The 16,201-nt window shown below is 38.0% G+C and overlaps 1 protein-coding gene across 4 annotated transcripts in view; it reads left to right on the top strand.

Annotated features, from left to right (window-relative positions):
- The window catches only part of KHDRBS2 (KH RNA binding domain containing, signal transduction associated 2), a 560,070-nt gene that overhangs the window by 507,184 nt on the left and 36,685 nt on the right, over positions 1-16,201 (top strand). For 3 of the 4 annotated variants that reach the window (XR_011504916.1, XR_006532064.2, XR_011504917.1), the window contains exons 9-10: positions 9,114-9,285; positions 11,201-11,261. Coding sequence is in view for 1 of the 4 variants with exons in the window: in XM_014860065.3 (XP_014715551.1) it covers positions 9,114-9,211 (98 nt within the window). In the remaining 3 variants the exon portion in view is untranslated. Of the gene's footprint in view, positions 1-9,113; positions 9,922-11,200; positions 11,262-16,201 lie in introns of those variants that run through there. The other variant, XM_014860065.3, reaches the window with a different exon arrangement.

Below are 16,201 nucleotides of genomic sequence, written 5' to 3' on the forward strand. Positions count from 1 at the left end.
GTATTGAACAAATTACTTAGCCATATCGGTACCTTGTCAAACCTTTAGTTCAGTTGGCAACAAGATGTGCCAGAAAAAACAAAAAAAAAGCTAGAGTAGTTAGGTCAGTCCTTCTGGAGCCTGGCATTGTCCAGAAGATCTCAGGAGAAGGTCCCTCATGCTCAAGGGAGTATAGCAGCAGGCAATAGACAGATAGCCCAGGAGCCTTTTGGCATTTGGAAGTTCCAGCAGAGAGAGGGCCAGTCATGGGTAAAGAGCTAAGATTCAAGCTGCTGAGAAGACTGGGGAGAGCCAACAGAGACTGGAGTGGGTGCCCAGTCAGGCCAAATCTCACAAGTTAAGGGCACCAGTCCCCACAAAACTGCCCTCCCTTCACACACCAGTCACAAGTTTGGGAGACCCCCAGGCCACCCTTACCTGACCAGCTGGCTACAAATTAACCCCTCAGGTTTGATAATTTGCCAGAATGACTCACAGAACTAAGGAAAGTGCTATACTAACATTACAGTTTTATTATAGCAAAAGGATAGACATCAGAACCGGGCAAAGGGAGAAGCACGTACGGCAAGGTCTGGGAGAGTCCCAAATGTAAAGCCTTTGAAATCTTCAGGGCCGTGTTATCCTCCGGACACATGATGTGTAACAACACGAAAAGTGTTAACAACCAGGGAAGCTCATGCAAACTCAGTATCCAGAGTTTGTATTATGGTTTCATCATGTAGGCATGATGGATTGAATCGTCCCAATCTCCAGCCTCCTCCCCTCCCCAGGTTGGGCTGATATCAGTGGTCAAACCCAAACCCTCTAATCTCCTGGTTGATCTTTCTGGCCTCGTTCTGAGTCATCTCATTAGCATAAACTCTCAGGTATGGTTAGAGGGCCCCTCATGAACAACAAAGACGCTTCAACACTCCAAGAAACCCCAGGGTTTAGAGGTTACCTCACAGTAACCAGGGACAAAAACTAGCTAAAGTTTTTGTTACACAGGTGATGAGATGAGAGCACCAACTTGGGAAAGCAGGCAGAGGGACGTTGGGGCAAAACACGGAGAGTTAGAGCTGGTCAAACAGCAGGGTAGACATTTTGCTGAGCTTAAAGCCTGAAGTTTTCTGACTCCCATGGCTTAGTGTTGGTCTGAGAATACACTCTGGGCTCATTTCTGTTCTCAAGTCTAGAAATGAGGGATGTAGGTGAGTAAGCCATTGAAATAACTACAAATTCAGTCTCTTCGTCTACAGATGCTGTGCCACCGAACCCACCTTCTTCACTGAATTCAAGATGTTAGTGGAATTCTTTGAGAGGAGAATTATAAAATATTATATCACTATTCTTATTCTTTCTTCCATTATTTCTCATAACGTCCTTATGTATATTTTAAAAAAGGTCTATGGCTGAATTCTGCAGGCTTTTGATTGACTCAGGAGGTTGATCTTGAGTGTGCTAAAGAGCAATAGAACAGGCCCCATCAGTGGTATTTGGAAGAATCCCTCTGGCCAGAGGGTGGAGAGAAGTAGACCGTGAATACACAGACACACACACACACACGCACTCAGTAGGAAATACAAATATATACACACATACATATGTATAATATAACATACCTGCATTATAACATGGATATATATTTATTTAAAATCATGGAAAGATACAAAAGATAACTCGGGAACTGAGAAATGAGTATTTTTCAACCATTATGATAATAGCCTGCAGTGGAATAGGATTAGTGGAGATGGAAAGAAATGGATAGGTTAAATACATGTAAAAGAAGAAAAGACAAAGCTTGGTGATAGCATGGATCCATTGGGTAAAGTTGAGAGGAGATCATGAAGAGGCCAAGGGTTTTGGTGGGTAATTAGGTTGTATGTACTAGTGTCATTCACCGAAGTAGGAAACTTGGGAAGAGTGTTAAGTAGTATGGAGAAAAAGATGAATTTAGTTTTGGAAAAGTTGACTTTGAAATGTCTGAGGAGATGTCCCACGGCAGTTAGATATGCATGTCAGAAGCTCAGAATGGTTTGTGACAATTAAAATGTGTCATCAGTATGTAGATGAAGAGACTTGCCGAAGGGGTCTTTCAACAAGAAAGAGGCAGAACCAGAATTCACAGGCAGGCCTGTCTGCAAGACTCCTGGGACTCCACTCAAAGTGGACGGATCCATCTGAGGGAAGCCTGTGGCTTCTTTTATGAGTAGAAAAGGAAGATGCAAAATATTTAAATATAATTAATTTATTCAATAAATAATTACCGAGTGCCTGCCATGTGCATCCTGAGATTCTAGAGTTGAGAATTGAGTGCTTAGAAAGGCCAGCCCTGGATTATCCTGTGTTACTTTTCTCTAACAGGAAATAGCTAATTAAAAATTGGGAACAGTGAGAAAAGCTGTCAATCGTTTCCAGAAGCTGCGTGAATTTCCTGACAGCATAACTGATGGCGAACTGAAAGTTAATTCTTCTTGGAACATAACTCACTATGCTCATCTGTGAAAACAAAGGCTGGTCATCCATATTTCTCCTTCAGTGTTACTCCATTCTACCCTCTGCATCTTAAAACAATAAACTCTGCAGTTACAAACAGTGGCAATACAAAGTGTGTGGATGAGGTGGTTGAGCCATTCGGTCCCAAAATTCCATTAATATTTTTAAATGCTCAGAGCAGAGCCAATAACCCTGCCTCCCACTTTGGCTGAATGAACACCTAGATTTGCACATTAACATATTCAGTTCAAGGAGCCCACATTCTTGTTAACAAAATTAAAGCTGTAATCTCACTCATTTGGCTAATTAATTTTTTAATTTGTTTGTTGTTGGAATCACCAATTATTTTATAACCTGAGGGAAGTAAAATAAATTAAGTCTGATTTTCTAGACAAGAAAGGAAAGAAAAAGAAGTGGGAGCTAGAACTTCTTTCAGATGAAAGGGGTGGTGGAAAGATGCTGAAACAGTTATAGATAAAAATTCTAAGCCTTCCTAACAACTAAACTTTCTGAGCTATAGTTTTCTCACCTTTGAAAAGATGGCAACATTACCACCTATTGTGCAGGAAAACTGTGAAAATTATATACATAAAATGCCTAGCATGGTGCTTGACCCTTAAAAATTAAATAAAGAAACAGGATGTTATTATTATAGTGAGTTGCAACAACAACAACAAAACAAATTATCTTTGGGAATAAACAGCCATAAAACAACATATAAGTATATATTTGAAAGGTGCTTTTACATACAAGGATATTCCTCTGAAAGATCAGAAATTAAGTGAACCAACAAACTGAGTCGCTCAGAGCCAGGGTGAATTTGAATCCACCCTGTTGTAATGCTCTTATATAATTGACAAACCAAAGACAGTAGTGGCTTGTAATAATAGAGATTAGTTTAGGTTTCCTACTTCAGTTGTAGCTCTCCCATATTGGCTTACAGTGTATGTGTTTTTGTTGTAGTGTATTTAAAAAAAGAAATTTTTTTTTAGATTCTTTTTCAGATTTCAGAAATGTAAACAACTAGCCATGTAGGTTCAGCAAAGTGTGAACCTAAGAGCTGCACCCTCAGTAATCTCCATGATATCCTATATCCTTTCCAAACTGATCTCTAAAATTAATCTACTGCGAAGGTGGTATTTTAAACCTATTTCCAGAAAGATAAGCATTACAAGTTTACTTTCCAGGTACTTAAATAATGCTGACTTTTCCTAAATTTGTGCTTTGTTCTCACACTTCACCTTTTCCCCCCAAGAGCCTCCATGCTCATGGTATCTCTGGAACAATCAGAGAACACAGTTTTGTAACTTTAAAAATCATCCAGATTTTTCTTTCCCACTCTGAATGCTCCCCAAAGTACCTGGTCCCACGGCAGGACTGAGAGCACAGTGAGAAATGCACACGACTTAATAGGCCTGATTCCGCTGAGACCAGAGTATTTGAGATGCAGAAGCTTTTGAAGTCATTAGGGTAACATTTAATGCACAAGAAGAGTTACCTGGCTAATTTACACCCCTTGATCAAAGTAAAATATTCCACAATGATGCTTATTAGCATGTAATGGAGCTACACTCTATGGAATTCTGTAAAACTTGACTCAACGGGGTAAAAAAATCAGCCTGAGTTGAAAAACCAGACATAGAATAATTTTTTAAAGAAATATTGATGTATTTCAAGTATATGCAACACTATAACCTAATTGCTAACAATGTGTTTCAGAATGAGTCCTGTTTTTATTCATTTGCATAATTGATTTTAAAATTCTTTTTTGGGGGGGCTGAGGAAGATTGGCCCTGAGCTAACACCTATGGCAATCTTCCTCTATTTTGTACATGGGATGCCACCACAGCATGGCTTGATGAGTGGTGTAGGTCCATACCCAGGAGGTGAACCCACGAACTCAGGCCACCAAAGCAGAGTGTGCCAAACTTAACCACTATTCCACCAGGCCAGCCCTTAAAATTCTTTTTTTAATTAGTAGCATCATTTATTTATACATAGCTTACAAATATTTATGGTGTTCTGACTACGTGTCTGCCACGGTCTGCCAAGGTCTCTCTTCTCAGAGATCTTAGCTTCCAGTTTAAGAAATGAGGCCAGTTGAGACAAAATAATTAATATAGGAAAGTCCTTAAAGAATGTGAGTTCTCTTAAATAGGTTAAATAGTACCTGAATTCTTAGTTACGTGACAGTTATTTTTGCTCAGAAAATTAGTTCTTTAAGATGATTAAATGTTAGAGCTCAGTCCAAGTTCAGTTGAATGATCAGGGTTAGTAGCTCCCTCTTGCAGGCTTTCTCCAGCATTTTCTTCAAATATCAATTATAACTGTGTTGTAATCCATGAAATTTCATGTTAGTTTTGTCCTATGATCTCCTTGAGACTCCTTAAACTATCCTCATATGTAGGGCTTAGTACAATGACTAGCACATAAGAGATCTTCGGTAAAGAAAAATGTCTTTAGTGAATGCTTTATTTGCCCCCTTTCCCTCTTATTGCATATACTGTATGGTACATTAAAATCTGCGTTGGGAAGCCTAGAAATTGTGAGAATTTGATCAAGTCACTTAAGCTATGTTTCTCATATCCTCATTTGCTATTTCCAGATTCCCAATTCTGTAAGCCATTCTGGTTATTTCAACTTGGCAGACAGTTATTTTGCACCTTCTCTGAGGAATAATTTGTTATTTATTTGCTCATTCATAGTCTAGCTAGTGCTCTTCATGTGACAATGATCCTGATATTGAGAGCATCTTACTTCCTTTTTTTCATGTTTCCAAAGGAACAAAGAAAGATTATCTCTAAATTTCATTGTCTGCAATGATTTTTTAAATGACATCCTAGACCACATCTTGGGAGTGGAAACAATTGGTCAGGACTCCAAAATTTGTATGAAGAACCAAAATATTTTAAATCCACCTTGTCTGCTGAATAGTAGAACCCTAGGAAGACAGATAAATTTGAAATCCATTCCTGGGCATTTATGACTTCAAATTTTAGAGAATTCCCATCATGTGGACCTTATAATGATTTATATTCATATGTTTGGGTCTTTTCCATGTGCAAGTTTCCATGGTGGACTCAAGTTAGAATCCCTTTGGATCCCTAAGAATCACTTCTATCTCTGATACTTACGATGAAGAAATTCAAGAGCTTCTGGTGAGCAATGAGGGGATTGGCTGACCATAGAAGGCTCAGTGACACACTATATGCTGACAAAGGAAAACAGTCATTGTCAGTGCTGTCCAGCCCATCAAGAAAATGACTTTACTAAGAGAAGCTGGCTTGTATCATCATATGGTGATTGTAGACATGTGGCTATATGTAACATTCTAATATTAGGAAAAATATAGACCAAGGAAATTTGGCACAAATAGAAATAATACTTTTCCTGATTTTGATTTATTTTTATTACTGAAAACATGAACTAAGTGAGATAAATCTTTGATTTCCTCTGTTAATGGTAAGGAGTCTTAGAAAACCTAAAACTCACTTTCCCCTGGGTAGGAATTCATTTTGGCTGCCTTTTTGGTTATAATTATTGTAGACTAACACTATTTCTCATTTTCCTAGCCTTCAGCAAGGACGAAAAACATAGTATTAATTCACATACACACAGAGAATTATAAAAGAGCACATTTTTATGCAATGAAACATAATGTTTTTCCACATTTTTGTAATGGGATTCCAGTATGATTGTTCCAATGAATCCAGTAGTGAAATACTTTTGATGTTTCGCTAACTAACTCTCTTGAGTAAGAAGTCTGACTTTAATTCTATAGCAAATATATAAGGTCTCTAGTTATAGAGTTTTGCCTTAATGTCAAGTTTCTTCGGCTCAATTGTTACTGTTTTTAAGGTTGTCATTGGAAGCTCTTTCTGCCTCATAGTTCATACATTTTTTCGTTCATTCATCCTTTCACTTGTGGAATCATTCGTGGCATCCAGCCCCTCTAGGCAATGTAGTTTCCCAGACACGGGGATACAGCAGTGAAGGATGATACTCCCCATTTTAATGTTTGCCAGCAGTTAGGAAATGAAAGGTTTTCATCCATGAACTAGCTGCCCTGAGCTTTAAAGTCAAGTAAAACCAAGTCAACAAGTTCTTGTTAAACACATATGTGCTCTGTACCAAGTCCCCAAGGTTAGCCAGTTTAAAAGTTCTGACAAATCTGGGGCTAAATGTGGCAGGCATTGCTGTCACTCTGCGTGTGGTTGTTTCACTATTTTACAGAACCTCCCGGAAACATCCAACATCTGAGAAAAGATCCAAGACTTCCATTCCCTGGGAAAACTCAAAACTTACATTATCTCAGTTATCTCAACCTCTAAACGCAATAGCCTGCAACTCAGGGATGTCTAACACTCTAAAACAAAAGGGTACCTTCCCTTTGTTAAAAACAATAATAAAGTGGGGTAGATTTTACCACCAGAGGACAAGAACATTAACACATTCCTTGGTTTGTTTTTGTGGAGGAAGATTAGCCCTGAGTTAACATCTGCCACCAATCCTCCTCTTTTTGCTGAGGAAGATTGACCTGAGCTAGCATCTGCACCAGTCTTCCTCTACCTTGTATGTGGGACACCTGCCTCAGCATGGCTTAGTAAGTAGTGCGTAGGTCCGCATTCAGAATCCAAACCGGTGAACCCCAGGCCACCGAAGCAGAGTGCACGAACTAAACTGCTACGCCTCTGGGCCAGCCCCCAACATAGTCTTGATTATTCATAGACAAAGTGTAAAATTCATATTACGTAAACCTGAGAAGGCACTCTCAAGCAGAATCCATTTTTCCTTCTACTACATCAAAGAAAGTTTTATTTAATTCCAATCAAGTAGATACACTGAATTCTTCAGCAAACAATGTTGAGAAATTCTGGCAGCTCGAGGATAAATTCCTGTCCTCAAGAAAGCACAGCAGAAGGACCAACATCCAAAATTTCCCATCAAAAGAGACAATAGGATCTAGAACAGGGGTCTGTAAACCTTTTCTGTGAAAGCCCAGCATGTAAATATCTTAGGCTTTGTAGGCGGTATGGTATGGCCTCTGTCACAGTTACTCAACTCTGCCTTTGAGGAGTGACAGCAGCCACAGACAACATATTAATAAATAATCATGACTGTGTTCTAGTAAAACGTTATTTACAAAAACAGGCAGCTGGCCAAATTTGGCTCACAAGCCATAGTTTGCCACCCCCGATCTAGGTAGATCTGTATTTTGAGCCAAGGTAACATGTCTCATTTATTTAGGTTCTTATTTCTATTTTATGTCCTATCACATATTAAAATAAACATAGGCATATACCTTAAATAGTGAAAGAGATGGTCTTCATTTTCATCAGAGATCATTTGTAATAAAGATGTCCTGATGAAAGATAGCCTCAGAAACATAATATATACCCAAATAAATGCTATTTTTTCCTATGCTGATAAACTTTCAATCACTCTGTACATCATACATCATTACCCATTGCCTTATAGAATAGTAAGTGCAATTTAAATTTTTCTTATTGTTTTTGCATAGTCTTTCTGAGCTGAGATGTTCTCAGGGGCACTTGAAGTATCCAGGGGTGTATGTCAGCAGTGATTCTCCAGCTGCTATGTCTGTTACCACTACCTTCTAGATCAGCTGTCAGTGTCACTGTTCTCTTTTCCTGTGTCCATACTTCCTGCCACCATAGCCCCATGCATGAAATCTGCTCTCTACTGAAGAACTGAGTTCTGATTGAAAGATCCAGAAAACCTGGTTTCTGGAGTCACATAAGAAGTCACAATAAACCCAATATTAAATGTCCAGCCCTTTGAAGGAGGGCTGCATTCCTCTTCTGGGGACAGAGACTTTACATAGGCTATTTTCCACAATACTCAGAAGCTTGGTTGCTTGTTTCTTGTTTTTTGGCTAGGTTCCAAAGCATTGAAGTTACTAGAAATCTGGTTAACAGGTCAATGGGGAGTTTACCTAGTGTACTAATACCTCTGTTTCCCAAGTTGTTTATTTGGAAAAACTGATATGAGAATTTTCCTTTCTTTATTGATTTTGCTGCTTAAAATTTACCCTACTCCATATTCTGCTTACCTCTCGCTAACTTTGTCTTGGTCAATTTAGCACAATGGATCTCAAGCCCAGACCATGTAAGAGTCATCTAGGGGAGCATTGGGAAGATGCCAAACCCTAGGTCTCCACCCTGTGGAGTGTTCTAAGCATTTGCTTTGGGAGACAGAGAACAGGCATTAGTCATTTTTGGTTTTGTTTTGTTTCATTTTAAGATTCTCAAGTTAATCAAGGGCTAAGAATCGCTGGTCTGTGTAAGGGATCAAATGAGGAGTGGTTTACACTGAGACTCCTCTTTCTATTTTGAAATTTAACACATAGAAATTTAACACATGATATATGTGGGTAAAGTCCAAGGACTTTAACTTGCTCTTCTTTGAAAAGTGCCCTGCAAGTTTAATCCCAAGTGGCTGCATTTCGAAATATATACTTTTTTGGATGATTTCACCGTGTGGAAATGTAGTATGGCGTTAGCCGTCAGAGTTGAGATTTTTCATTCTCTTCTCCTCAGTCGACTATTGCTTCTTAAATGACTGTTTTTGATAACTGTGAAGCCACATCATTGTTACCGTCTTTCTCTTGTTCATAGCACCAGAAGAATGGGCCACAAGCCGCTCCAGCCTGAAGGCACCGCCGCCAAGGTCAGCCAGAGGGGGATACAGGGAGCACCCCTATGGTAGATATTGAAGGTCTCCTCACCGTGACCTCACCTCAAAGACAATTCATAGCCTGTGGTCTCCACATAAACAGCAACGAGACAAGTAATAGTCCTTTTTTTTTTCTATTCTAGGGGTAACTGCTCATGATTACTCCCATATATTTCTTGTATTTCCCCCTATACTGTTGGCGTGACATTGACACTAGTATTATTTTACAACGGACTAAAACAAAGACATTGGCAAGCGTTGTCTATAAACCACTCAGTAGGATGATATTCTCATGGTTGTTTTTCATTGTTGTGTGTAATCTTTCTTTTTCTTTTTTTTTCTTTGAGAAAGAGCATGAATCTGTTAGCAGATTTTGAGTCTCAATCAACTAGTAAAAACTTTGTTTAGGGTTGCTAAAAGACTGTAATATGATTTTTGAACTAGCTGATAATAAAGTTGTAGATAAGATGTTTTAACCTGTCTTTTAATATCTGTTAGTTAGATGAAGATGTTCGATATTAAGTTTGTAAATTTAATTTTAAATGCTGTTTTAATGGGGTTGAAAACAAGCAGCTACTGTATGTATGTAGCTAACTGAATTTGTTCAGTGTTTTAACCTGTATTTGTTAAAAAAGAAAAAAAACACACATAAAGTTCCATGTGTAAGCTTCTCTAAATAGGAAACCACAATTTGTCAAATATGTTTGCCATAATTTGTCAATAAAGCTGAAAACTTTTGTAAAAACTAAATTTGGAATTACTTGTTTTCTAGCTTTAAATGCCTGCTTTATTTCTTCTTCAAGAGATGCCTAAAATGTTTTCTATTTAAAAATTACAAAAATGAACCCAAGCCTGTTTTAAGATATTTGTGTAATACTTAAAAAATGTATTAATAACTTATGGTTGTTAAATAATTTAAAAGTTAACAAACTAAACTGTTACATGAATCATGGTTAGTAAACACTAATGTATAACATGTTAATGGAAAAAAATGGATTTAGACTAATAAATGGATTTTAAACTATCCTCTAAGCTTTATCTTGCTAAACACAAATTCTGATTGACTTGTTTGCATTAGCATGTCTCTCGTGAGAAAGAGTAATGGAGTATAAAGAGGTAAGATTACCACTTACCACTGTCTAAATGCCTAGTTCTTCAACCTTTGAGTTTCCCCGCACATTAAATATCCCATCCAACATGTAAGCATCGCGTAGATTCACCTTATTGTTTTCACTCAAAGGAGTGCGTGGACTTCATTTGCGTAGTTGATGACAATTTGTTTTGACAAACAAATCATCAGTGTCACTGGCCAGTTGTTGCTATTCAACCTCAAAAACTTTATTTGTAATTTTCAGTGCTAAATATCACCGCCCTTGAAGGCAGTTTAGAGGGCTGATATTTCTTTTGAGACTATCAGACTTGATGGCTGATGATTATTAAGGAAATATGTCGCAGGACTCAAAGGATGACTAAACGTTAAACAGGTAACACTAACAGTAACTCTGTAATTTTGCAACAGTAATGTTAAATATTCTCCGTTATTAAGTTCCTGATAGTTAAAAAAGTAAACCTACAAAAACATAACAAATAGGTCTATAGGTTATTAAAACAACTAATTAACATTAACTAGAGGCACCAAAATTATTTTACAATATATAACCCTCAAGGTAATAAACAGAACTAAAATTAACAATAATAGTAATGCAACTCTTGCTAACATCAAACGTAAGCTAAATTTTGATGGAAAAAAGAAAGTGAAAGACTTGATGGTAGGGATGAATGCCAAAACTGTTAATCTTGTAAATACAGTTTTTTTGTTTCTGGTGGCTTTTGTCGATGTGATTGGTTTACTTTTTTGCTGCTAACCAGCTTAGGCATATTGCTGTTCAGTTCTTGCAGCTGGAGTTGCATGCTAATAGTTTTATGAAGTATGTGTCTGTCGTTAATTAAAATTGTAAATATTTGCCTTTCGCAAAATGCTGTCGAGTTATATTTAATTTTCTTTTTTTATTCTTTCTCACTATTTCAGGTACACACAAGCAAAGAGCACATAATTGAATGGCAGATGCGATGGGCCAAGAAAGATAGAGGTAAGCTTATTTTTGATCTACTCTGAAATAGATACTCGTTACCAACCAGAAGCTATGGCAGTGAGCTAAACACCAAATGACCCTGTTGAAATACTGAAACGGTTGAGATTGTTGTCAAAGAACTGAGTTATTTTTATCTTCTTTGAAATAAAGTGATCTAACTTGCTATTTACCTGGCAAGGCTTTCTGAGCTTATTCAGAAGCTTGTCAAAGGAAATGTGAATTAGTGGTTAATCTTCAGCCCTTTTCTTTGCTATGAACTACGATATATTACCTCTCCTTACTTGTACAAAGAAAGAATATTAAAACTTCTACTCTGCGATCAAGAGAAGAAAATCACATTTGTCAGGTGAGATGGAGGGACGGGAAAGGGAACCCCATAACCAACCCCTTGCCTACCCTTTGTCAATGAGATAACGTATTAACATTTATTTGGTCAAATAAAATAAACATTACCATTATTCTCCCCATTGATCTCACCATATTTATCACTAACTTTTTCCTCATCTGCCATTCGCACACAGGGAGTTGAAAACCTTAGCCAGTAAACCTCAGACTGAAAACAGTGCCAGGGCAGTTACGAAGTCCACAGACTGACCTGACACTCACAATTGAAATGGCCTTGCCACGACGTTTGAAACAGGGCTAAAAACCCAAGTTTTCTCCTTTTGGATCTGGCTTTCTTTTTCCTACACAAATATAGCTTTAGAGAAGTGCCACAGGAGAGGTCTGAGAGAGCCTGAAGATTCCTTATGACTGGAGGTAGGACAGAGACTGGGGGACCTTTGCGGGTGGACTGGAATGCAGGGGGTAGCCTGTCCTTGAGGAGGAAGGGAGCACCGCCTGGTGAGGGGAATAGGCTGCGTCAACTCAGGAAGTGTTTGCGAGAAAGGAGAAGGTCAGTGAGTCCTGAGGGCCAGATTCAGAAAGGTGCAGAGCGAAAGCAGAGCCTGGAGAGGTGAGCCGCATCAGCTCCCAGTTGGCCCTGAGTACTGTGTTAAAGCATTCAGATTTTATGGGAACAATAAAATGAAGCCGCTGTAGGTTTGAAGTAAAGAATGAGAGCTATTCCTAAGGAAACCATCACAAGCAACCAGGGAAAACCTCACATTTAGTCATTTTTACAATTACCAACTGCCTCTTCATCCAAGATAGCTTTTCTAAAATTCAAACTGTTAAAATAGTTATTTAATACCACATGTGCTTCAACTCATCAAGTCCCTTTGTTAAGCCGCAGAATCAAAGATTGAAAGTTATAGAGAATGCAATTCTCAAATTTTATTTATCAGTAACATTCCTTATCTGATTTGAGTCTTAAAAATGTTACAGTTTTTATAAGGCAAGGAAAGGGAGAATCTCTAATCCAGATATCTTGCATATTTTTCTCCTTTGATCCTTTGCAAACAATAAGCTTGAGCTTGTAATGAAAGAGAAAGCGGTCACAGTTTGTTACTATTTTGATATATTAATCAATATTTTTGGATCCATTGTACTTATTTTATTGTTACTGTTTTTATTGTTTTATAATCCTGTGGATCTCTTACCATTCAGACGAGATCTTTGATTGCATTAACTCAGGGCGGGGCTATCACAGCCGAAACCCCAGTGCTGAACACGAGACGAGAACCTTCTTGACTTTTGTGTTTAAAAGTCAGAGTTCTTAAAGCTCAAAAACAATGATTTGTGAGAAAGGGGATTTTGAGCTTCAAAAGCCTGCATTTTGAGTAACATGACTCTGATGGACTTTGGACATAAAGTGTGTGTGTTAACAGTAGATTTAAAAGACTCTCATTCAAAAATTAATTACTTAATAAAAGTCTCCCATCCACCTGCCTCCGTGCATCTACAAGATAAGATTGTCCAGCATAAGAAGAGAGCTCCAGAGGCAGCAATATCTGATATAGTGGTGTAAGATGTTAGTGTGGCCTTGAGTATGGGGTCTGTGCACCGTTATCAGTTACCCAACAGAAGCCTCAGCTAGGCTTGGAACACAGAGGGGACCTTTGTCTCAGCGGCGCCCGGGAAGGCAGCGAGCTTCACCAAGTCCCCCCACCAGTGTGATCCATGTGCAGTCCTGTAGAACAATGTTTCTTTAGAATGTTTCTCCATCCTGGCAAGTGTGGAGCGGGTGTGGCAGAGACAGCCACACACATTCGCCTCTGCAGGAAGGCAGGGCATGGTGCCGTAGCATCGGCATGGACCAACACTGACCGGGATCCTGATGGATCAGTGGACACAACATGGAAAGGTGAGAAGATATCTGCTCCCTGCCACCAACACCCAGGAAAGAGAGGGGGAAAATAAATCCCTGAATTGATAGAGGAACACCTGATGAAAATTAATCTGAATTGACTGAGATTATTTTTCTCCACCTGGGAGAATGGGGACTTGAGACTGAAATCAAGCTGAGGTATAGAAAAATATAACCATATACTCATTGTAGTCACTTATTGCATAACTTGCTTGACTCTTCATCAGAAATGAATACAGTAGGTTTCTCTGGCAACAGGGAATGAGAATTTCCGTAAGTTAGCGACCTCTTGTCAGAAACGTTTGATGGAATGAAAACTGTTCAGAGAGTGGTCCTAACTAATGAACATCTGCCCTGTCACAGATGCCTTCTTCTCTTGACAGTTTCAGAGAGTGATGCTGGGTCCCATTTGGATCCCCTCATGACATGATGTCTGTTCTCACAAATTTCAAAGTTCTGGCTCCCAAAGATAGCAGAAGAGGTAACTTGCCACTTCGGCATTGTCTGTACAAACATTGTCGTGTCTGACATCCACCTCATGCAAGTCACATAAACTTGAATGGCAAATTAGGATTTTTAAATTACAGTACATTCCATCTAAGTGTAGTTTGAAGTCATCCGTGCACATGCTCCGTACACTTGTTCAGATAATATTGTAACTCTTGATACACTACTGAGCCTATGTCAGTGGAGAACTCACCAAAACACCGAAGGTAGCTAGCTTGGGCACTAAAGAAAGCATTTTAAATAGTAGTAATAACATTAATAAGAAAGTCTTTGTGCCTGCTAACATTTGTCCAACGAAAAGTTTTACTACACTCAAGTATGATTCAATCAGAATCAGTTTGATGCCATTTAAGAAACCAAATAATGCTTGAAGGTCTTATTTGTAATACTTAGATAATTTTCACTTTCAGTATGTTAATGGAACTAAGGCTATTTCCCTTAATGACAATTGAAGCACTAACAGTTTTTAAATAAATTTGGCACAGAATGACATACTAAAGGTTCTCATGAATTCTTCTAAAGGAAATAGTTTTTTAAAGTATATTGGTAAAATATTATTCTTGGGCATTTAGTTCTTCACTTAAAAATATATAGACTGTTTTTTTGAAAACCACAAACGCCCCCTTAAAATGTAACCCTTTTAATATATAGCATTCTCTCTCTCTTTATCTCTATGTCGCTTGGTTAACGTAATAATAGCAGTTTGTAGGATTTTTTTTTAAGGGAACAGAGAAGAGTGATCAGTAATCAGTAATCTGAGTTCGCCAAATATCAAGAGTGAGTCTCCGTATCAAGGAGCCTCCTGTTACTGAAAATCCCATCCATTGCGGGGTCCATGGGAAGCTTCCAATTTTCACTACAAAACGTTCTGCAGTACGTGACTGAAAATGCCCAATTGTAGGATAATTTACAAAAGTGATTACGTGATTTCTGTTTAGTGTGAGGGTATAGTATTAATAGTAATAACAATGCTAACAGTGGGGCCATCTGTTTTCTGAACATACTGCCAGGCAAAGTACCATAGTTTTCACATAAAAACCTACATGAAACATCTGTAATCCTTATAACAAGCTTGCAAAGGAAGTACAATTAACCCCATTTTACAGAAGAGGAAGTTGAAGTCCAGAGCTTTAACTAATGTCACACTGCTAATACATAGCAAAGCCAGTATTTAAAACAAAGTTTGATAATCTACACATTTTCCAAAATGCTATAGTGATTACCAACTTTGCATGAATTTGATTGAAAAGAGAATCCAAAATCTCAGATAGCCTTAACATAATTTCTATTCTGCAGCAATATGACGAATATTGACTAAAAATATGATTGGTAAAATATTTTAACTTGACATGCATCTTTGCTTTGATCTTCCCTCAAATTTGTCATTCTTTCAAAAGTTCTGATTTCATCATTGAAAAATGTAAATGAAGGTATCCCACATTTGTCATAAAGCATGACTACAGCCTTTCGTAGAACAAATGAATTCATTTATAATCTAAATGCCATTTGACTTTAAAAAAAAAACACTCGCATGATTAAATAAGCATGAAAGCAATTTCAGGCTTTTATTCTTCCATCGATAAATCAGAACTCTGCTTTAAAGTAGGAGAGTCAATTTCAAACCAGAAATATCTTTGTATAAGCCACGCAGTTGTGTGTTAAGAGCACAATGTGAGGGTGTCGCTCAATGTTAAATATTTAAAAACAAAGTATTTCCTGTTGCCAATGTAATGTGTAACATTTGTCTGGATATTCTAGTTGCCCATTAAAACATCTGAATTAGCAGTAAGACAGCTCTTCTTGTTGGCTGGCAGGCACCAGTCTTCCATATTCATCATAAAGTTTAATTTCATAGTCTCTTTACATGGAATTTATTAATTGGTACTCAAAAGATTATTTACAGTAGAGGGAAAAGGTCACTCTACTTGATATGCTGTTTTATATATATATATATATATCAGTCACCCACATTTTATTGTGAAAGGAACTGAGAGGAAGCTGCCTGATTCAAACACCACTGGATGCCTTAACAACAGCCAACTTGTCTTCCTTTACCAAAAAAGTGCAAAATGAGACATCTTAAAAATTGGTAATGAGTTCCTGAATGCTAGTTTTGTTCAAGTTTCTGTTCCACCATGTTTCATACTTCACAGGGGGATGTAGTGAATGACCTATTTTCAAG

This window comes from Equus asinus, chromosome 8 (assembly GCF_041296235.1).
Source record: "Equus asinus isolate D_3611 breed Donkey chromosome 8, EquAss-T2T_v2, whole genome shotgun sequence".
NCBI classification, from domain to species: Eukaryota; Metazoa; Chordata; class Mammalia; order Perissodactyla; family Equidae; genus Equus; species Equus asinus.